At 39.7% G+C, this 22,817-nt stretch overlaps 1 protein-coding gene across 13 annotated transcripts in view; it reads right to left on the reverse strand.

Moving 5' to 3' along the window:
* TACC2 (transforming acidic coiled-coil containing protein 2) overlaps positions 1-22,817 on the reverse strand; it is a 145,337-nt gene that overhangs the window by 25,975 nt on the left and 96,545 nt on the right. For 6 of the 13 annotated variants that reach the window (XM_065639051.1, XM_065639056.1, XM_065639061.1 and 3 more), the window contains 7 exons: positions 19,282-19,436; positions 11,002-12,322; positions 7,535-7,570; positions 6,032-6,092; positions 4,805-5,012; positions 1,015-1,076; positions 52-203 (listed from right to left, as the gene is read on the reverse strand). In XM_065639051.1, the coding sequence (XP_065495123.1) occupies positions 52-203; positions 1,015-1,076; positions 4,805-5,012; positions 6,032-6,092; positions 7,535-7,570; positions 11,002-12,322; positions 19,282-19,436 (1,995 nt within the window). The remainder of the gene's footprint in view (positions 1-51; positions 204-1,014; positions 1,077-4,804; positions 5,013-6,031; positions 6,093-7,534; positions 7,571-11,001; positions 12,323-19,281; positions 19,437-22,817) is intronic. The other 7 variants (XM_065639059.1, XM_065639054.1, XM_065639062.1 and 4 more) reach the window with 5 other exon arrangements.

Consider the following 22,817-nt stretch of genomic DNA (forward strand, 5'->3'; position numbering starts at 1 on the left):
GAGGAAGAATTGCCTGTGTACGTGCTATGATGTTAACCCTGTTCCATATACCCTTTTCCATGGCCGGATTTGCTTGCAGCGACGTACCCTGAGCACGGCGTGGTGGAGTCAGACAGTCTGATGGGAGGTGATTTGACCGGGCTCTCTTGCTGTGCATCAAACATTAGGTACAAAGACTGTTTCTTCGGGGTGTTATCATCCTGCTGGCGACAGGAAAAGAAAGACTCATTAAGCAACTCAACCGTTCTCCACTAAAGCTAATTCAGGTCACCGAAGCCTTAAGTGGCCAAATGACTTGACAGACAACGAATAATACATGGCTGTGGTCTACACTGATACTGGGATGATTCCTTTAAGGAATAAACCATTGAAGAACAAAACCTAAACAGTTCAGTCTTTGTAATGGCTCTTCCTCTCCCAGTTCGGGGTTAATCACATTTCTGGTCCTGTCAGGCAGGAGACATCCCTTGACTGAAAGTGTTACTAAAATATTCATTGAAACCAATGTTATTCTCATCAGTTTAACATACATGCTTGATTTTTTTAACTTCTGCTGTGGATATATCCCCATTGGACCTAGTCAAGCTATTAAATCCATGAATTAAATAGAAGAAAGGAAAAACAACTGATAACATATAGTGCTGCATTCCATATTTCACATTCATTCTATATTCTCTCCTGATTCCCTCCATCTTCTTTAAAGTTTTACTCTCAGCTTCTTCAGTAGCTTATGTAGACATTGCTGGAAATACCGATTTGCTTTTAATCTCCAGAAAGAACTACTATGATGCTAGCTTAAAAATAAAATAATAAAATGGAACGAGCTCTACAGGATACAGGACAATAAAGCACGTGCAATTTACCCCAGTTACGCCAATTTACAGGAACTGGTTTTGCAAATCTGCTGCAGGCACATCATAATTAATTTAAGGGGTAGGGAGGCTGATGGCATTATCAGGATAGTCTATTATGACAGGGGAATGCAAATTAATGGAAATGGAAGTGAGAACTTACAGGCACAGAGGAGCCTATTTTCTCCATATATTCTATTTCATATGAGTTGCCATATTCCAATTCTGCAAAAAGACAAAAAAGAGCCGTTACATACACGCTGTGAAATGATTTTTGCAGAAGTAAATGAGATCTCTTCTCTTTTACAAGGGTCACTCCCACTCTGCTCAATACTTTTCTATGAGGCATGAAAAATAGAATATAAAGAGAGAAAGCAGAAGGTGCATTGATTTTCATCGACTTTCAACAATGAACCTGTGACACATTTCAGTCAAATTCATTTGACTGAAAAATTTCAGCTTTATCGATTTGCTGAAGATTCTGCCCCAGGAGCCAGAATATTAAGAAAGTTTCAGAGTGTTTCCAGAGCACCGATAACTTTCCTCTATCATGTTATCCCAGAAAACACTTTTCAAGAATTGCTAATGCTGATACCACTTTTCTTTAATGTACACAAGAAGATTTTATAAACTGTTGAGAAATTAAGTAACTTTGTGTTTATCACACAATTCTTAATTCAAAAAGACTATTGTGGTATCAATTAAGATAAAAAGATACATAAAATACCTGTGTGCTCATTGGACAAGGGGTGAGACAACAGCCTGGCTTACTGGGTTGCTTTCACATTTTAGGTTCAGAGGAAAAGTCTAAGGCAGGAAGATTTATAAAGAACCGTAAATCTGAACTCTAATAAAAATGCAAATCTTTTCTGCTTCTCTACTTCTAATCTCCTAATTACACTGGAAGAAACAGCCAGCATTTCTTTCCAATCCATGGTCACCCAGTAGTGATCTGATATAGACTCAGACAGATAAAAAAAAAAGCATAATGAAAACAGAGCACACTTTCCTGCTCCCAAATAAAAGCAAAGACTTTGTTCAATGACACTTTAATTTAAAAATTAAAAACATCACTTATTTGTCCTAATGCTGTGTTGTATTCTGTTTTCTTGAGTTAATAAATCACTTGTATAATTTCATTTCCATTATAGATAAATTCTAATGAATGGCACACTAGCATTTACATTATGATAAAAGTATGTGCTAAAATTCTTCTAGATTTGGGCAGCTTTTGAAAAGTGGGGCTTGTATCAGGAAGACAGAAACCATCACTAAAATGTTTGTTCTTTAAAAAAAACAACAACCCTAAAGATAATCTCTTATCTGTTTCGTTAAAAAAAAAGTTTCAAAGGTTGCAGTGTGAGTTCACAATGCTCAAATTTCTTTTGGAATAACAAGCCTCATAGAGTACAAGCACTAATTGTACAAGCCTATGGATTTTGTTGAACCACCATTGGAGAGGAACAGCCACAAACTCTCAGTACCTGACATGTGGGAGATATTATTAGTAAAATGTCTAAGTGGAGAGAATGCTATAATAGCAGGCTTGTCGTGTTTAAATTCTTAGCACCATGTATTTTTAATAGTAGATAGGGAGCCAGGTAAGATGGAAAACCTCCTGGTACCAGATAGAAGCTTCTTCCTAGGGAAAGCAAAACCAAAACCGAAACGATGAGATTCAAACCACCTACGAGATTGCACGAGAAAGCATAAAATACCAGATCACAGCATCCAGTGTTCAGCAACTGCCTTTCTGTATTTCATTTATCTACGTGCAGCCCAGCGAGGTGCACGGTCAATGTTTTTGGGGCAGCTTTATGACCCCAGAGACATCCCTGAGCTCCCGGGCAGGATCTTCCCTCTGGTTGGTAGCAGCTTTGCAATGGCAATCCAAACTGGCTTTGGGGACAACATGAATTTACTGATATCAAAAAGGCAGAACACAGATGGAAACACTTCAACTAGTAAAAAAGAAGGGATAACACGGCTCGCTAAACACAGTTTGTTTCGTCTCATTGCTCTTGGAAGTTTCCGGCATAATTAGATGCGATCTCCTCTCCTGGGTATCTCCTCTGAGACATCATCTCCAAAATCTTAGGCTCAGGTTATCTCTATACATTCAAAATTAGAAATGCCCAGGATATCCCCTGAAGTAAGATAATTATATTTTATAAATACATATGATAGACTTACTAAGTGACGTCCTCCAACTCCTCTCACAAATAGCTGCAAGATTACATCAGAATTTTCTGCTAATAATTACTGCTTATTTCTGGTCTGTGCAGCATGAAAATGGCAGTGGTTATAAGCAGCAAATGCAACAGATGAGAGCTGGATGCATTGGCTGACTCAGTAGTTGGGCTGTACCTGCACAAAAGCCGCATTAGGTTACAGGATAACCCTTGTACTAGTATCTGGGAGGGGTAAAAATATTCACACTGAGAAAGAGCCCTGAAATTACTCAGAAATTTCTCAATGCTGCAGGAGCAAGACTGTCAAGGGAAAAAAAAATATAATTTTTAAGAGATCTGAAAAGCGGAAGCATTGTTGATTATAATTAGCATGTAATCTGAAACTCCGACTATACTATGCAGCATACATGAGACCAGACAATTAGCATTTAATTAGGAGCTTTGCTCACTTTCTTCTACCCACTTTGATAGCTAAAATGATTGCCGTAGAGTATCTCTCACTATCCTTTTGTTCCATTTCCTTCCATTTAATTTTCATTTTCCCAGATTTGGAGGGCTTATTTTCTAAAAAATATTTCTATAAATTATTTTTTTTAATACAAGTGAAGCAGAGCCTATTTTAAAATTTATAACTTGACACTAAAGCCAAATGAATTTATCCAGACTGAAATACTTATCTGTAAAGAAGACTCAAAAGATTTCCAAAAGGCCCAGGCCATGCAAACATGTAGGCATGTGCATATGAACATGTGCAGTCCTGGTAAAAGCACTGGGATTATTCACGCCTTTAATGCAAAACACATTTGACCTAAAAACGTAGCAGTTCTTCATTAGGCAAAAACTCCTCGGTCCCAGCCTAAAATGGCATAAAGCAGCTTTAATGGTAGGTTGGGACGTGGGTTGAAGGTTAAAGAAAAAAAGTGAATTCTGGTCAAGAAGAAAACATTTAAGCCAAGTTAAACTTGTGCATTCTTCCCATTCACAAAGCTGAAAATCTGCCCTTGGAGCAGATGTTGCACAGCAGAATTCCCTCTGCTAACCCCAAGGAGGGCCACACACACGCGATTTCTAAATTTCCTCTTCCACATTTCACAGACCTGGAATGACGGTTCTCTTAACAGAAGCTTCCAGCTTTAGCTCAGAACTGCTTACAGGAAGGTACGACAGGAAAAATCTTAATAAGCTTATCTAGAAGGAAATGTTATCTGGCATGTGAATGGTAACTAGCTTACAGATGGAATATCCTGGACATTTTTATGCATAAAGATACCTGGATCCTAGGAACCTGGAGGAGAGATGGCATGTTAAGGGTCTTATTGCATTATACAAACTTTGAGCAGAATTTTATCCTGGGACCTTCTCTCATTCAGGTTAGAGGAACAGAGTCGGGGAAAATCAGTATTTCAGTGACTCTAGACCCAAGAGCACTAACCCAGAGCGGTATCAGACCCCAGTCTCCTGTGAAGGCACGGAGAGAACAGAGCACATCCATGATTAACCATCCAAAGGAAACAAAAGCCCTTTTCACTTTCCTTTAAACTTCTTCTCTACTCTTGACAGCTCAAGATGGGACTATGGGGGATCATACATTCAGCTCCCCATAACTGCTGAGTTCCAGAGACTGGTCCAAAGAGCATCATTTTTTAGGGTTCCCAAACAATACAGTTCACATTGAGCAAAGTATATCCTTGAATGAAGCAAAACTCCTCTCTCAATAAAAATAACGTTAGCTGGATGCAGACAGTCCCTTATAAAGCATACCCTCTGTGGGAGAGCTGAATTTAGTCTCATTAACAAACGTAGACAGATCAGACGGTTGTGGGTAATCCTGCTTATCCGTGTTCAGGTCCACGGTCATGCAGGTCCACTTCTGACCGGTCACTGAAGACGCCAGTTTCTCCTCATCTGTCGCATGAACCACCGTGGATATGACGGGAGGTGTTTCTGGAGTAGGCAGCGGAGTGGGATCCTGCAGAAAACAAGTGCCAATTAATTCCATTATCTTTCATTAACACATTGAATAGTCAACTCCCTAAATTCCTCTGCAGGATGGCTGTCATCTTTTTAATTCCATCCTAAAGAGGACTTAATGAAAAATATTTAAGTACTTCATTTAGAACTCTACTAGCAGCAAGTTTTCCCAGTATAACCAAACCCTTTGATGATAAACACTCGCATTGCAAAGCTGACTTGATAACAGGGACGAAAGAAAACCCAGAGCCATTTAAATCTGTTAAGCACTTGACATAAGTGGCACAACCAAAGCCTTTGAGTGCCAAAACTGACTTTTTAGGCTTCTCTCATGGGAGCAAGTTTTTGTGGGTCTGCAAGGGCACAAACCCTTTCTTCAGTTCTGGGCTGTCACGCAGCACAAATAAAAGGGGAGGATGGATAAGAGGAAGATGAAGAGCATCATAGAAGCAGCTGAGCCACATCAAAACACTCCGGTCTCTGTAGGCAGAACAGCTTTTGTTAAATTCTCTTCCAAGAAAACCACCTGCCGGCAGTTTACAACAAGGAATAAAACCATCCAAGCACATGTTCCTGGTAGGTCAGCCCACTTGTTTTATTTCTATTTCCCTTCCAACCCACCAGTTTGACGTATTTAGTTTCTTACTTTCTAATTTAAAAATTCCAGGATGGATAGTTAAGTCTTGTTTTCCACACAACTGATTTAAGATATTTATGCACATTGTTGCTCCGTTTTAACATAGGACTTTCCAAAGTACATGCACTAACAGTCTAACTGGAATTCCCAGAGGAAATACTAGATCTAATATACATTGCATACGTGCTTCTAGAGGCCAAAAGTTTAATACCTTATGATTATAGCCCAATGTACTATACTTGAACAGCAATATGCTTATATTCTTTACAAAAACCTCTTTTTTATTAAATGTACAATTCTACCATTAAAGAAATCAAATTTCCCTTTTTTGTCTCTACAAGAACACAAATTACGTGCATCAAAATAAGGTGCTACTTTACCTGTGAAGGAGGATCAGACAGTGGGGATCTTTTTGGCGATTTTTTCACCCTAAATGTATCACTGAAAAAAAAGTTAAAACAGTTAATATGGCAATACCAGTAGAATTGGGTCATTTCACACTTAGCAAGAGACAGCCACAGACAATGCAACCTCTGTAAGCCCTTCTGCTTTCAAATCCCATCCATTAGGCAGCAGCACCACAGAAAAACATGCCATAGGTACATACTCTTGTCATGCACTTGGAACAGGCCTCAGTTCCCAAAAAAGCTGAGAAAAGCAGGATTGCCATATTTTTCATGCCAGCTGCTGACACATTTACAGAGCGAATGCAATTCAGATCCCTGTTCCAGCACAGAGTGGCCTTAAGCAAATTATTTAGCTTCTGTCTGCTTCGGTTTCCCATCTGAAAATTAGATTTAAACCACATCTTTAAATGAGAATTAAAACTGGGATGAACTCGGGCAGTAAGGTGCAATGACCCCATAAATCATTAAGAATAAAACTGGTGTGCTTTGGATGAACTACAGAAACACAGCTGAGGCAGACGCTGCTCCCAAGATGCCAGAACAAAGCTTCAGCATCACAAATATGCAGAACAGACCCCCTCCCTCTTCAAAACACCAGCAAATATGGCAATTCTGCTTCCAGTTCCCCCGACAGCTCACAGGGCAGACTGGACACTGTAGCCCTTCAAAACCCCACAGGTTTCAATCAGGCAAAAGGAATGAAGAATATAGATTGTGTCTTGGTGTATAATGACGAACGTTGCCGTTGTGTTTATTCACAATTGGTTAAAAATGTTTTCTAACAAGGAAATAAACCAATTATCCAATCGTTCTCTTGATGTTTCTGGAGCTATTCAAAGACGTTTTTGTTACTAACTAGAAGAGGGGGAAAAATACGCCAACAAACTCACTGATAAAGATTTAATGTTTGCACTGAGATGCAGTGGCAAAAATTACTGCCCACCAGCTGATCCCAGATCAATGATGGGAAGATCAACACTAGAAATTACAATGGATTTCAATCGGTAGACGGTAAATCAATATCATATCTAGAAGGGAAAATAAATTGGACAGCTGAATATTGGAGTGTTCAATGCTACTAATTATCTAGTTATGATGCTAGAAGTAATTAGGATAACTTACGCCTTTAAGAAGGAGAAACACTTTATGAAGTATTAATGAAAGACTGATTGTGCAATGCTGTTGTACCACAGTAGAAATAAAACTTTCATATTTTAGCTCAAGGATACAAAATCTATATAGTTTTGAAAAAAGGATCATCTTTGATAGGCAAACAGATAATGAGGCAATAAATTCCTCAAACTCATTCACAGCCAGGCATCTTAAAATAGCTTTCATATGTGCCAGTGAAGTGACATAGTTAACATAAAAGATTCATGCTGAATAATAACTGATCATGCTGCAAAATAAATAAGTAAAATCAAAAGGGACATAAATCAAAGAGGAAACTTGAATTGTTAGCTTAGAATTACTTACAACAGAGAACATACAGACATCACATCTTCTACCATCCTAAGACAAATAAGACAAAGAAAAGAGAGACAGACAGAAGGAACTGACAAAAAAGATAAACCTACAAATACTTGGTTAATGTTAATATGTTAAGGCAATCTGATCATGCATATTTTCTACCTGTATAATCTTAACCCCTACTTTATGTTGTGAAATACACGGAGAGAAAAAAAAATATTCATCAAGTCCTTGAATGTTTTAAAATTTAATGTTATACTTTTGACACACTTTCATCTTACAAAACATATTTTTCAAAGCTGAGGCCTCTGAATTAAGTTTCTATCACCATTCTAACTGTCCTTGCCTTGCCTGACTGTAGCCACCCGCTTTCTTTCCAAAACACAGTATTTGTTATTATATGGGATGTAAAACTGTTCTTGAATGGCAGCTAAGCTTAGGGAAAGAGCACAGTTGTGCCAGGTGTTTTCGTATCTGCTGATTTGTTACAACAATACAGAAAAAGTTACCTGACCATTTCAAAATATTTACATAAATCAAGAAAGAAAATGACCTTTCTTTAAATTTCATCTGGTTTTGAAGCCTAACTTTGTGTTCTGACAGAACAAATTGCCCTGAAAACCAAGGCACACCTTGCCAAGCGATCAAGGCTACAAAAAGTTTTCATCTACTTATAACCTTGGCAGCTTTTGCTCGGCTCTTCTCATCTGCAACGCTCTTGAAAGCTGGCACCTTCTGTTTCTAAACACAGCCTCCAGTCATCCGACCATGTCGAGAGCAATGTCTATACAAGAAACCTATTTTTACCCATCACTATAAGCAGGCACTCAGGTAGCATCATCTGCTCTTTCGTTCAGTATCACCTGAACAAGATGATCTATCTCAAAACAGCTCAGCACTTAGGTACAGAACCAGAGATTAATGTCCTAGAATCATAGAGTATTTTGGGTTGGAAGGGACCTTCAAAGCTCACCCAGTCGCAGTCCCACCCCTGCCATGAGCAGGGACACCTTCACCCAGATCACGTTGCTCAGGTTGCCCAGCCTGGCCTGGGATGTCACCAGGGATGGGGCATCCACCACCTCTTGGGGCAACGTGGGCCACTGCTTCACCACTTTCAATAAACAATTTCTTCCTTCTATCTAGTCTAAATCTACCCTCTTTTAGTTTAAAACCATCACCCCTTGTTCTATCACTACAGGTCATGCTAAAAAGTCTGTCTCCATCTTTCTTTTGAGCCCCCTTTAAGTACAGAAAGGCCACAATAAGGTCTCCCCGGAGCTTCTCTTCTCCATGCTGAACAGCCCCAACTCTTGAATTCATGTCAAGCCAACATCTCTTCTAAAAATCTCATCTTTTCACATGAAAGTCAACATTTAGACTGCTGCAGGTTTCATTCCAGAAGAAAAAATTATTATTTTTATTGCTTTAACACAGGTAAGACCTAGCATACAGCACAGATTCAAAGCAGTACAGGCTTAGCAAGAGCTTAAACTCATGCCTGGCTTCTTCATCTCCCATAGATCTAATTTACAAATTGCTACCCTTCTGTATAAGGAACACATTTTCAAACTACCCTTTGCAGCTGAAGCACTTTGCACTGGCTTCTCTCTCCCGTCCCACCAAGACAGCGGCACCAAGCAGGGTCCTGCCCCCATCTCCCTGCCCAGCCAGGGGTTCTCCTGCACTGGAGTGATGCCGAGGGCCCTTTTGGTGGGGACACCAGAGAAAAGCAGAAACAAATACAGCCACTGCTTCCCCTGGCACCCTCCAACAAGCCTTAGGCTCATTTTAAAAGTATTACGGCTCCAGGCTGGGCTGCGTATTAATACGTAGATTCTGTTCTTAGTTAGAAACCACTTGCAAAAGTAGATTATGGGGGTACAGTGGGCGGACACCTAACACAACGTGGTGAAATCCTTCCCAGGCAAGGGCTGGGAATTCCTGCAAACCCCCTGACCGAAGAACCTGGAAGCCTCGCTCTGGTGGTGTCCATTCTTCCACCACAATAAAGACCAACTTTGTGACTGTAGGGCAGAGCCTTCCCACGATGGATTGTCCCAAGGACGGTTGTGGTTTAGTGAACTCTTTCTAAACTCCTGTTGCCCCAAAATTAACAACTTTGGAATTGATTCTAATATTCACAGCAGGTGGGTTGCCCCAAGAAGTTTATCCTGGGGGTCTGTCAACTCCACTGAAGCTGCTGGAAGACACTGGGAGACTGGCTGGCTGCAAGTATCGGACTTAAGAATCTGAGGATATTGAAATTCTCTTCTCTCCCTCTGCACTTCCCCAGCAAGATTCAAATTGTTCCTCTCTTGCAGTCAGATTTTCAAGCCTTCTTGTTTTGGACAAAACCAGTTCGGATTGTAGGCTTGGAAAATCTGTCACCTTAGCGTACGTCTTAACTCCCACTTTAATTTCCCCAAAACTTCAGGCATACCTCAAAAAGAAGCAACATCAGAACAACTCAAACTCAACTATAATTTTCATAAACCAGAAATTCCCATAAAAAGAAAAAATGACACAAGCTTCCTCAAATCCGGCAAAGGACGTGAATTAGATGTCTAGAGGTCAGTAGGTTGCTCAGAAAAAACTGAGCATTCTCCACCTTGCTCTATAAAGGATGTAATTTTTTGTACTGCTTTACATTAACCTTATTATCTTCAAATTGTCATGCTTTTGTAATCCTAAGTCACATTTTTGTTAGTTAGCTGAAACATTTAAATCAAAAAGGGACATACAGAGAGATACTTTCTTATAGGTACACATAGGATATCAATTTCAGATAAATGGGATATAAACTTAATTATTACCAGCTCGAAATAACCATGTCTGAATGGGTAAGATAACATGCACAGCAGCAAGTTCCCCATGGAATCAATGCAACAAGCCACTGAAATAATCAACTAAATATCTAACACAACAAGTTAGAGTATCCTGCAATTTGTCAACTGTGTCTAAAAGCTGGATATTTCCCCAAAATGTAGCGGTCTAGGAGATTTTAACCCTTCTGCAGAGCTGTAAGCTCTTTCATAGAAAGGAATTTTTTCACATTTTTTAGTGCTGTATTTAAAAATATATACTTCAATACTGCATTCTTCTGTTTCTGGTTATTTTGTTTTAAATACTGTAAGTCCCTGGATAAAACCATCTTCCTGCTGCGTGCAATAGGAGATTTATCGCTGCCTTGCTATTTCATGTCCCACTCCCAAAACTGATGCTTCACAAAATAGTCTTTGCTAGTGTGAATACTTCCATCAGCATAAGCAGCATCAAATTCCCAAGTTGGGGTCACAGAAAATTTGGAAGAAAACTAATAAACTTTGGGCTTAATCAGAGTCAAAGCTACACTGAGCCCCAAAATTCAACGTCATTCTCTTTCTCTATTAAAATATAAATGGGGTGTAACTATGCTAAGGGGTAGGAACGTGCTTCTTCTAAACTAGAAACATCTGTGCCCTTTAACTTACGTCTTTAGTGGCGTCTTCTTCTTTTTTGCAGGTTTATTCAAGTTGTCTCCTTCCGTTCCATTTGTTTCATTGGCACTGGCTGGTATCTCAAAGGAAGCTGGAGATTTAGAGGGTGAGCTGGCTATCTTAGAAGAAGACTTGAAAGGGTCAATAGAGTCCTCACACATGTCTGGCTCAAAACTGTACGTTTGTTGAGGCAGTTTGGGCGATTCCTGCATCTTTGTACTAGATGAGAAGGGGTTAAAATTAGGATCATCCCACTTATCGATATCAAAGGTGTAAGAACCTTTTGTGATCGGGATTTCGTTTGGATCAGCGGGTGACTTGGTCGGTGTGGTTGGAGCATTGTCAAGCTTCTCCACTGACTTTTTAGTCTTTGGCCTCCGTAGCGGCATTTTAGCACCAGGCTTTTTACCTGCTTTTTTGGGAGGAGGAGTACTCTCCTGCTGGTCTTCACTCACCCCTTTTTCTTCAGAATAATCAAACTCCAGCCTCACGGCAATGCCTTTGACCGGAGGGTCTTCTTGTCCTCCGGTGTCGGGTGGCGTCACCTCCACAGCCTCTGGTGCCGTTGTAAGAGGTAGCGTTTTCTTGTTGGCAGGAGGAGAATTTTGTACTTTGCTGCCTCCAGTGCTAAAAGCACTAATCCCTTCAAAACTGTCTGGATCCAAAGGGTAGGATCCTTCAGGCACAGGCAGGGCCTCCTGTTTCTCAGCAGAGATTTTAGAAGGTTCAGTACATTCAGGCTTTACTGAGTCAGCCTTACCTTCAGGTGCTGTTTTATCCTCACCTGGGGCACAAGCTGCTTGGTCAAGGTCAGGTGGTTCTTGAGGTGTTTCCTTCACCGGTGGAGCATCCAGAGATTTTTTTGCTGACTGTTTCTTTTTTAAGGAAGCCGGTCTGGCTTTCTTTGTTCTCTTAAGGGTACTAGAAGCACTACTTGAGCCAGTACCGTACGCATCTGCTGCCGGCGCTAATGTCTCGCTGTTGCCGAGATAAGATGCCCCATCAAAATCACTAGCTTGCAAGCTAAGAGATCGAGACAACGTAGATTTGGAAACTGGGACTGAATCAGTAGATTTTCTTCGGACATTCGCTTTGGGGTCACGATTCTTCGATTCTGGAGAGCTCGGTCCTAAGGCATGGAGAGAATCAATCAACTCAATGTTATCAAAGTCCAAGTTGTAAGTTCCACTGCTGGCTATTGGCTTGTCCTCATCGAAGACGGTGGAAAAAGAATGGGAAGGGGGGCGGAAAGGGCTTTCTTCAACTGATTCACTATGTGACACATCAGTTACGGGTACGGTTTCTGAACATAATCCTGTGGGAAGAAACAGAAAACTCAGTGAATTTTAAACACATTTTTAAAACTGGAGCTTAATAAATTTTAGTATAATCTAGTATTTCTTTTTCATTTGTGGTAATAAAGGGTTAAAATCATACAAATGGACTAGGCGATGATTAAAGGACATACAAACCAAAGTGACTTTTCCAATATAGGAACTAGACTGGGGGAAAAAAATAGTTCTGTTCTCCCCAGAAAAAGATGCAAGGCAAGTTTCATGAAAACATAAAATATGCATTTGCAATAGCCTCTAGAGCATCTCTTCTAAACTAATTATCACTCGGTCAAAGAGATGGATTACTGTAACATGCTAAATACACCAAATATGAGAAAATCTGAACATCAAGCACTTAATTACTCACATTTTCTACTGTTATAAAATGAGTTCACAGAATTGTGTCAGAGCTCTTATGCAGTAAATTCCCTGTAAATTGACTGGTCCGTCAGCAATTACATGTTGATCTTAAGTTCTGTTTCCCATGTGCTATTTTTACCAATTTCCCAGAGGAACGTGGCTTCCTCTCCACAACCCATCGATGCTGGTCCTCTCTCTGCCCCAAGCACTCAATATGCTTCACTTTGACCTCATAATTCCAAGTTTATAATGAGACATGAATCACTGCAAATTTCATATGAAATAAATTATGGTAAAGGTAAGAAAATTAGTCAATTAGAGAACTGTACAAATATTCCCAGTTGAAAATCTTCCTTGAAAAAGACCACTAGGAGCTCCTTATAAATTACTTAAAACAGAGTTCTCTAAGTGCCTTTCTAACTCATAGATGAAAAGAAAATTCTATAGAGAGAATTATTTGCTAAAACTGTTAAACCCAGCAGATTTTCATTGCAATTAAAGAATTCACTTATTGAATGGAATCCTAAAAAAGATTTCCAGAAGTCTCTTGACTTGGGAGATAACAACTATATTGGACAAAGTAGAAAAATACACAGTGCATATTGAAAAGAGAGAAAATACATAAGTAGGAAAGGATTAAGGTGATGGTCCTTTTTGCCTTGCAGCTCATGAAAGTTCATTACTAAAATGTTTTACAAAAATATATTTTTGTTCCTGCTGTTGTTGTACTGCTCCCTATCTGAATGTGACATAGTCACATCCGCCTCTATGTTAGAGATTGCAATAATTATTATTTATGGATGTAGAGGTCAGAAAAGATTTAAGGAAATCGGGCACATTCCCTAAAGCAGTACCTTAGAGTGGCACCATGTATTTCCAGAGATTGTCAAAGGAACGACAGCTACAAAGTTTCTCTGTGGAAGATAACTAAGTTACATCAATTAAAACAATATTTTAATGTGTTTTTCTTCTAAATTAATGCCAATAACATGGCAGTACTTCAGGACAGTTTATTTTTCTCCTTAATCTCCACCAGGTGGGCTTGGTTTCAGCCTGGCTGAGAGGTCATTATTCAGGCTTGATTTGCCAGTTGAGTGAATTCTTTTTTTGCTCCCTGTACACACCCATCACTTTCTGACACTGATGTGACTTCTGTTAAAGGGACTCTAGCATTAGCCTGATCTGTGCATTTTACACTGAAACGGGAATGGAAGACACCAGGAATATATTACAATAAACACTGGCGTAGCTCTAATATATCAGCAGAGTACAAATGTAGGTCAGCATGAAATAAAAGGGGTTTCTGAACAAGAAGTCATCTGCAATTACACATTGTTTTCATTCCAGTGTCTACCAAAGGCCTCAAAATGATTGAGGCCCCTTGTTCAAAGTCAGTACAAATATGCTTTTAAATAAAAAAGTAAAATAAAATAAAATAAATATAAAAATTGAAAAAAAAAAAAAACAAAACAAGTGGCCTGCAGGATTTGGACTGTGAATAGCAGACGTGGTAGAGCTGAGGTTAGGGATGCATCGCAGCAGTAAAGAAGAGAACAAGGGTTTCCAGCTACTCAAAGCAAAACAACATTCAAATTCGGTGTGTTCCACACAGTTCAGAGCTTTAATCTTCTTTAATTGCTGATTTCACAACTTCCTCCTGGTCAAATCCTCAACACAGTGTATGGATTTCTGCAGAGTGTCGCTCGACTCGCTACTGTGGTATTTTTATTGCTTCTTTATGGAGCAATATGAGAAACTGCCTGCGAAAACATGGCTTTTGGTAGAAATGAAATGCTGCTGTGTTTGACTCTTCTGGCATTACAGCAGAATTGGCTCAGTATGAGTAACTGCAGAAATGCCAGAGGAGAAGATATGAACAGTACCCACAATCACAAAACAACGCGGCTTTATTACTACAAAGCCATATGAAGACGGTTCTTTCCTGACATTAACAGCCTATCCTCAGAGCAGCGCCATTTATCCTCTCACATCACAGAATTAAGCAAATCTGTATTACCAATTAATTAAAATGCAATTTGATCACAAAGGAACACACTCCAATACAAGCTATGCAAAAAACTTGCCCTAGAGAGAGGCCAGCACGAAGTTCTAAATCAGGTTTATGCCTTTTATTGGTGCTGACAGTCACCCCAATATATACTGGTCAGAGCTGCCCACAGGTGGATATTGAGTTTTATAAAGCATTCCAAGAACATGAGCGATAGCAGGGGAACTTATGCTGCCATAAAAACCAGGCAATCCCCAAAAGAAAACTCTCATTTAACTCATCAATAAAGAAGGTCCAAGTTCTGCTCCTTCCACATGGAAACTTCTCTGATTTCAGCGAAATTTTGCCTAGATCAAGTCTGAAAAACAAAAACAATCCCAAACCCAAAAACAACAACAAAAAAGCCCAGACTTCTTGTATTCAGGTGATGAGACCTCTAAACAAGAGCTCCAGAACACGTTCAATACTTGGCATTTTCACCTGTCACCTATTGCAGCAGAAGCACAAGTTGCTAGAAAGATGCTATAGGAGTGTTTGCACTGATAAACAAAACAAAGTTCTGTTGTTAGTATCAACAAAAAGGAATCAAAAATGCTTCTAGTCAACTACAGAAATATGTTTTTGTACACTACAAAATACCAACATGCCAGTAAAGCTTCAGTGTCCCTCAGGAAGAGCGAGGCAGACACACGCCTCACTTAGCTCAGCTTTCTTTAAATAAAGATCCATAAATGGTCTGAACAGTAACAACTCCCACACATGTGGTCCTAACTGTCCACTAATAAGGGTATAAAATTTTAATTAAATTGCTACCACTGCTTTATATTGAATATCAAAGGATAGGAGGCATTCGTAGGTTTAGATCAAGATGGGTATTGGGATTTATATCTTTTTACAGCCTTAGGAAGGGACATCTCCTGGCACAGCGCAGGTCGGGTGCTCTCCTGTGACGTGGTCACAAAAAGACACATTTCCAAAAACTTTGGAGGCAACTTCGAGTTTGTTGTAAAGACATTTTAAAGAAAATGACATATCTGCACCAGCTACCAGTTTATTGACTCAAAAGCTAAATTATTCTTGTATGAAGAATGAAAATACATTACGGGGTTAGAATACATAAAGTACTTCCAGCTATTTTTAAATATTTTCCCTTTAAATTACAACAAATTATTCTAGCGGTGGAGCTGCATTGTGCAATAGGACAGTCGAACATTTTGTTCTTTGTCCAAGTATCTCTAAAATAGTGGGAAACCCAAAAGGCTGAAAAGAGGAGGCCTTAACATTGCTGAGATGGAAACAAAATGAAACACTATTTCGAAAGGCTTAAAACCACAATATAAACAGATCTAATAAAGCAAATACAGAAGAAATTAAATTCTGTTCTAGAAAAAAGCAAACAAAGAGGAATCCTTGGAAAATGCACACAGCTGCACACACATACTCCATTATAATGAAATAACTCAGTAGACAGGTACACTTCACCTATAGCATATGGAAATTGGAATTACCTAATACTAGAAATTTTGAAACACAATTTATTTGAAGTTCTTGCTTATTATGAGATGCCTTTGAAGTTATGAAATCAATTAGTAATACTTTTTAAAAAAAAAAAATACTGCTAAAATACTTTTGCCATTTATTCTGAGATAAAACTTCAGTTAAAAACTTTATTTTCAATTTTTTTTTGTCAGGTTTCAAGAGGAAAAACACGGAAGAAGAATGTTTTCCTACTGAAAAATTGGGTTGTTTTTGTCTGGGTCACCATCCCTCTACTGGAAAGCTTGACCTTAATTTCCCTGGCACAAGTAGGACCTGAATCCAGGTCTCCCATCTCCTGATCCGCGGCTGTAATGCACGAAGGGGACTCCAGCTCTCACGTCTCCCCTGTGTATATAATCAGAATTTATTAATTAACTGGGGAATTTCCAGCCTGAAATATGGGGTATTTGGGAGAAAGGGTTTGAGTCACTTTCTGGTGCTCAGATGGTTGGGACAAGAGGACACTGCTATGAGATGCTGATGAGACAGGCAACGATAATTTAAAATACTAGCAAAGTAATAATAAAATTCAAAGAAAAGCACTCTCAAAGTCATTTGCCTCGAGCAAATGATACAACCCACGCTCCCCACAACCAGAAGCATTTACAGAGGAATGGAAGGGCTCACTAGTGGCAGTTTCTGGGGTTCAGAAGTATTATAGTTTCCATACATGCTCTGTTACTCCTCTTCCTCTCCATTCTCAGATAGTTCTGCTGGGCTGCTGATGGACCGGAGCCATGCAGCAGGTTTTACGCCACCAGGACCTGGCACAAACCCAGGCTGAGTCTGGCTATATTTCACTTTCATCACATTTATTAAGCTAGCGTTGAAGTCAACCTAATTAAAAACTCTCCTCTTGCCTTTCCAGCAGTGGAGTCCAGCTGTTCCACTAATGATAACCACGCAACATAACTGCAACTGTCTGCATAAGTAATTATTATCAGATAGAGATGAAATAATCCTTTAAAAAAAAACAAAACAAACTTACGACGCTTCCTCCTTCCACCCAACCTCATGTAGAAGACAAAGCCTCGCAGGTGGTGAACCAGAAGCCCAGCTGGAGGTCGCTGCCTCTCCCTGCGTGTGTGCCAGGCTCACCGGCTGCCCCGATTCCTTACTCCTTTTTTTAATGGAAAACTGTTTATTTAGCTGTATGGTAGCAATGAGGAACTCTGCTTCAACTGCCCATAACCCGCGAGAAAGGGACTCATTCATTGTGTGCAGCCACAGGAGGCAAGTAAACTAGAAGACAACTGTTATTCAAGTGGTTTATAAAATACAAAACACTGAAATGTTCACATTTCCGAAGGAGGACACAAACACCTAAGCTATAGTCTTAGTATTATTAATTTCTTCTAAAGATTTCCAAAACAAATGAATGCTTTGTGTTGCCCTCCTACATTTGAATTTTTTCTGCATTACGCATCTTCCTTCCCTCACATAAATTACCCTGTTGTATAACTGCATTTTGCATAATTTTGGAGTGCTGAACATAGCTCTGTTAGTTTGTGGTAACTTGCCTCCCATGGACAAATCTTATTTGCAAATGAAATGTTTTCATCTCCAATGGCCTTCAATAGAGTTCACACAGGCTATGAGTAGATATATTCAGTTTCCTACCTTTATTCAGAAATATCTGAAAGAAAGGAAGGCGAGATCGGGGGTGTAGGGAGAAAAAAATCTCATGTGCCAGGGAAGCACATGTGTAATCAAGGGCTTGAAGATAATCTACTGCAGTAATTAAAAACACACTCCAATCCTGTTGAGCATATGCGTTCCTTTGTTCTCTCAGCACTTATTTTGCAATCGCTAGATTGCAAAAGATTAGAGAAAGGAAAGAAGATGAAGAATGAGTAATGTTTGCTACAATGAAGACAGAACTGTAACAGCAGAAAGGAAAGCATCAGGACATCTCAGTATTTCATTTTTATTTTCTGGAATCAGTTTGTTGAACGTCTTTCTAGCTTCTTATAAACTTGTATCATGAATCATGATCTTAAAGAGCGTTTCTTAATGCATAAGTCCCAGAAATGTGTTAGGTGGCTTGAGACATTTGCAAGACTTATTTGTCACAAGGATTAAATCAAAGCTTGACAGCCTTTATAATACACGCACCAGCCACAGACATTGTCCATTGCCAAGTGCACCCACTTCTACCGTGGAAACAGGAGCTTTAAAACACTGCCTGGCAATGCCACACATCTTTCCAAATGAAATGCCAGTGAACTTTTGTCTGCTTAAAGTAAAATTACCTCTACATAACTTAGCCAGGTGATCAAGATGACTAGACTTTCAGACGGAAAATAGACAGCATAATGGGGAATTCAATCTTAAACTCTCGAGCTGTCATCTGACAGCCCAAACAAAGCTATTTTGGGCTAGTGGAGTGCTGTCAACTCCCTCGTATTCCATTACTCAGTTTGGAGAATAAAGAACATTTTTTTTTATGGAAAGGATTTTTTTTTTTTAAACATGATATTCCCTTTTTAAAGGTTATTTTCCCAGTACGTAACCATTTTTATGTATGTATACTATACATGCATTCACACATTCCCCCATGTTCCTTCTATAAAGCTACTATAAGTATTTCTCTTGTGCTAATGAGTCTTCTGTTCAACTTCTGTTTCACGTGACAATATATTTGAAAAAAAGATCCTGTTAACAGTCACTGCTAACGGTGCTCACCCAGGTACCTGAACCTGTATCTCACACCTTTTCTCTGCTCATCAGCCTCTGTAAAGATCCCATATTTCTGAGAAGAGGGAATGAAGTTTGATTCAAAAGGAAGAAAGGTTTCTCTAGAAAGCTCCTCTTTTCTTTATTATTTATCAAATGTTATGGTCACATTGTTCAACACTTTATTCCAGGAGGCGACAGGGTTTTTCCTCCCAGTATGAATAATGCCCAGCATACACTACCTAATCTTCCAGAAGACATTTTATTAGCATCAGTTCCTTGCCTGTGCTCACACAAACACCTCCCTGTAGCTCCACCTTCCTCAGTAACCTGTTCCACCCCTCACACGCTCGTTACCTGTGTCTTCCAAGGGCAGCTGGGGTTTTATTTCTTGTTCTGCTACGTCTGCTACAACCGCTGCTGCTTTGGGGGGTGGCTGTGGAGGTGAAGGTGGCGCCTTTACTGGTGTGGTGGACTCCGGGGTCTCAAATGCTTCTTCAGAGTCAGAGCTCCTGGGGAAAATCAAACGAGAGATAAGTGAGCAGAGTGAAGATTTACATTTGCAGGGCTGCTTGGAAATGCAGGGCTTTCTGAGCTGATGGCATCGACCTCGGCTATCAGGCTACCTCCGCATTTCCCAAGGGAGATTTTACACTGCAGTCTGGTTTCCAGAGCAGAATAACATGGCTACGGTCTTCTCCGTATATAAGCTTTTCTGTCACTTAAGACTTCTTTGTGTTACAAAAGCAAAAACACACTTGGAAATAAATCTGTCCTGCAGATCCTGCTTTCCAGTGTGAAGGAGGCTCAACCACACACACACCACGGACAGCCCAGTGTTAGTCTCCAAAACTGTTCCTGGCACGAGTGTACTTAACTCAACTAAAAAAAAGAAAAGATAATTTAATAGCTTTACCGAAAAGTTTGTCTAAAATAGCATCATATTTCTGTGTGTGCTCCCACAGGTGAGAAACCAAACACAGAGATACCTGAGGTGCTGAAAATCCTTGTGCATCCTGCTCCTACGGAAACACTACATTCTACTTTTAGCAGAGTTTTACCATAGAATTTTACCCTTTTCCAACAGTAAGTGTGTGGCTTTGTTACACAAGTTAAGACGACATGTAAAATGCACAGGGTCCAGGTATTATCGATAGTCCTTTCCTAACACCGTGTGCTCATACAGGCACAAAAACCCAGCAAGAAAACATCAGCACCAAAATGGGGCCATTCAAATGAAACACAAGCTTGAAATGCAGCAACTGTACAAAATGATGGGTAACCTAAACATTAAGTGAAGATCCAAAGCACAAAAGGACATGCAATTTGCTCTTACATGGGTACAGCCTTAGGAAATTGTCCTCCTAGATCTGAAAACTATAGATCTTTTTTGTTCTTAAACCAAACTGAGACCAAATTTTAGTTTTTAAACGTTTCTTCTCAAAGCCTTTTTCTGGGAGCAAGGAATGCAGTAACCATGGCGTCACCTTCAATATGCGCTGAACATATGTTCAATGTATGTTCAAGAAGCATTTCTGTTGGTCAGATGCACATTTTTACTGCTGGGCTGTAATAAAGTTAATTGAATATGACAGCTTCCTAATGGACAGGACTGATTTCCCTGTCTCCAGTGATTCTATGCCCATATCCCCCACACCAGAGTGAAGGGGACAAAATTTGCCATGAAATTAAAAGCCATTTCATCCCCCAGAAGCACTCAACAAGCCACCCTGAATCAAAGACTCCTCTCATTTTGTTCAAGTTAAAAGATAACTCCGAGCTGCCGGATTCTGTTTGGTTTCTTGAAGCTCGTGATTAATTTAAGCAGCTCGATGTCAGCAGAAGTACAAGTAGAGGATTTGCATTCCATTACATTTGCCTAAGTCTATTGCAGCATAAAGCCTTGGGCGAGCTGGGGAGGAAAAGACCCCGGTGTCACCCCGACAGCTCGAGGAGCACAGGGGACCCGAATCCCCCCGGCTGCCTCCAAAGCCCCACGAGCTCATTGCTTTGAATATTTGCCTTACTTGGGGATTTTTGGAGACTTTTTTTTCTCCCCAAACTTACGTGACTGCCTGGGGAACTGCTCTAAAATAGTGTGTCTGGCTTTTGATTATTGCTGCAGCTCCTCAAAATACCTTCTCGGTGTCATTGCTTAAACCATTCTCATTCATCAGGCCGCAGAACAGACAAACTGGAAGAGGTAGGCTGCAGCATTTTAAATTATATTCCTTCAAAGATGCACCGTGTCTTAAGTTCAAAATATTTTAAGTGTAAGAACAGCTGCAAACAAAGAGCTTTTGTAAATAAAGCCGCACAATAGGTATTTAACAAAATAACACTTTCTCTTCCTTCCATAGACCTGGTTCAGGAAACTTTTTAGTTGAAGAATCAAAAAGAAACTGAGTCGTGTGATATTTTCCCAGTAGATCCGTGTTTCTTGTGTCATAAAAATAAACCTAGAAAGTTATTATTCAAACGAACAAAATGAAAGGTAATTCATATCTCTCGGGCCTTCACATAATTCTGTAATTGCGCTGTACTTAATTAGTGTTTTACTGCATTTTGAACCCAAAGCGTTGCTCTGTAATACTGAAACAATAACAGTTACACACATTTAGACCCCTTTTTTCCAAAGCGTCTGTATAATACACGTAACGTATGCAGTAAATAGACATGTAATAGAACTGAAATTGTAAAAAAAAAATCTCTATTTTCATGTCCTATGTACATTTGTAACTGCTTTGTAAAAACTGGCTTGATGGAGCAGTTCTGTGTCCTTCTTTAAATGATGGAGAGACTGCATGTTCATCACCCCTTTAAAGGAGCTCCCTTTGTTCATTTGGTCCCTTCCCTGGATGAGGTGGGCATAAGCATTTGAAGTAAAGAGAAATGTCTTCTTTTTTGTTCGCTGTATGAGCTTCCAGGCTGGAGAACCTCCCGAGTCTGTGGACAGACAGTTGTGGTGCCTGAGCTCCAGCACACGGCTTTGTTTTGCTAATATTTCATAGAACCATAGAATCATTTTGGTTGGAAGAGATTCTCAAGATCATCAAGTCCAACCATAAATTTTAATAATATAATTAATAATATGAATTAAATATAATTTTATAACACAAATTTTAATAAATTTAGTAGTCCCCAGGAGATTCTGATGCAATATTCCTCATTTTCAGCTGCACGCCCTACATAAGCAGCAGTAAGAACTATCTTAACCATAATCCAAATGCTGCCGAGCTTTTACGAGGACCAATCATGTTAGCAAAATACAGTATTTAACAAAGAAATATGAAGGGAAGCTGAATACCAGAAAAACGTCCTTTGTCACAGCCTGGGATTTGGGAGAGAGCATAAAGCCTGGAAGCACATACCAGGACTACGTTCCAAGGTCTACATTACATATATCCTGGAAAAATGAGATCCTGTGTCAGTTTTCCTTAGTGAAAATATGGATGGTCTCTCTTGCATAGGATATTTTTAAGACCACAGTCCTACTTTCAAATGGTCAGTAAAGATTTTCCCAGAACAACAGGATTTCCTGTGAAAAGGAAATTACATATTTCAGCCAGTTCTATTCATAATGTCTTTTCTCTGAGAAAGACACGGAATACACAGAAAGAAAATAATGCTGCCGTGAAGTTCACGGTGTAAAACAGATTGCCAAATTGCGATACGCCGTGAGAATCGGCACCAATTCAACTGCGCAAGGAGCAGCCGCCACAGATCCAGCTGTGGGCAGGTTCTCACAAAAGGAAAAGCCCTCCGAATCATGGAAACATTTTGCTTGGAAGAGACCCTTAAGATCATTGAGTCCAACCACAACCTAAATCCAGCACTAACCCTTGTCCCTAAGAGCCTCACCCACACGTCTTTAAAATCCCTCCAGGGATGGT

This window comes from Caloenas nicobarica, chromosome 7, assembly GCF_036013445.1.
Source record: "Caloenas nicobarica isolate bCalNic1 chromosome 7, bCalNic1.hap1, whole genome shotgun sequence".
Classification (NCBI taxonomy): domain Eukaryota; kingdom Metazoa; phylum Chordata; class Aves; order Columbiformes; family Columbidae; genus Caloenas; species Caloenas nicobarica.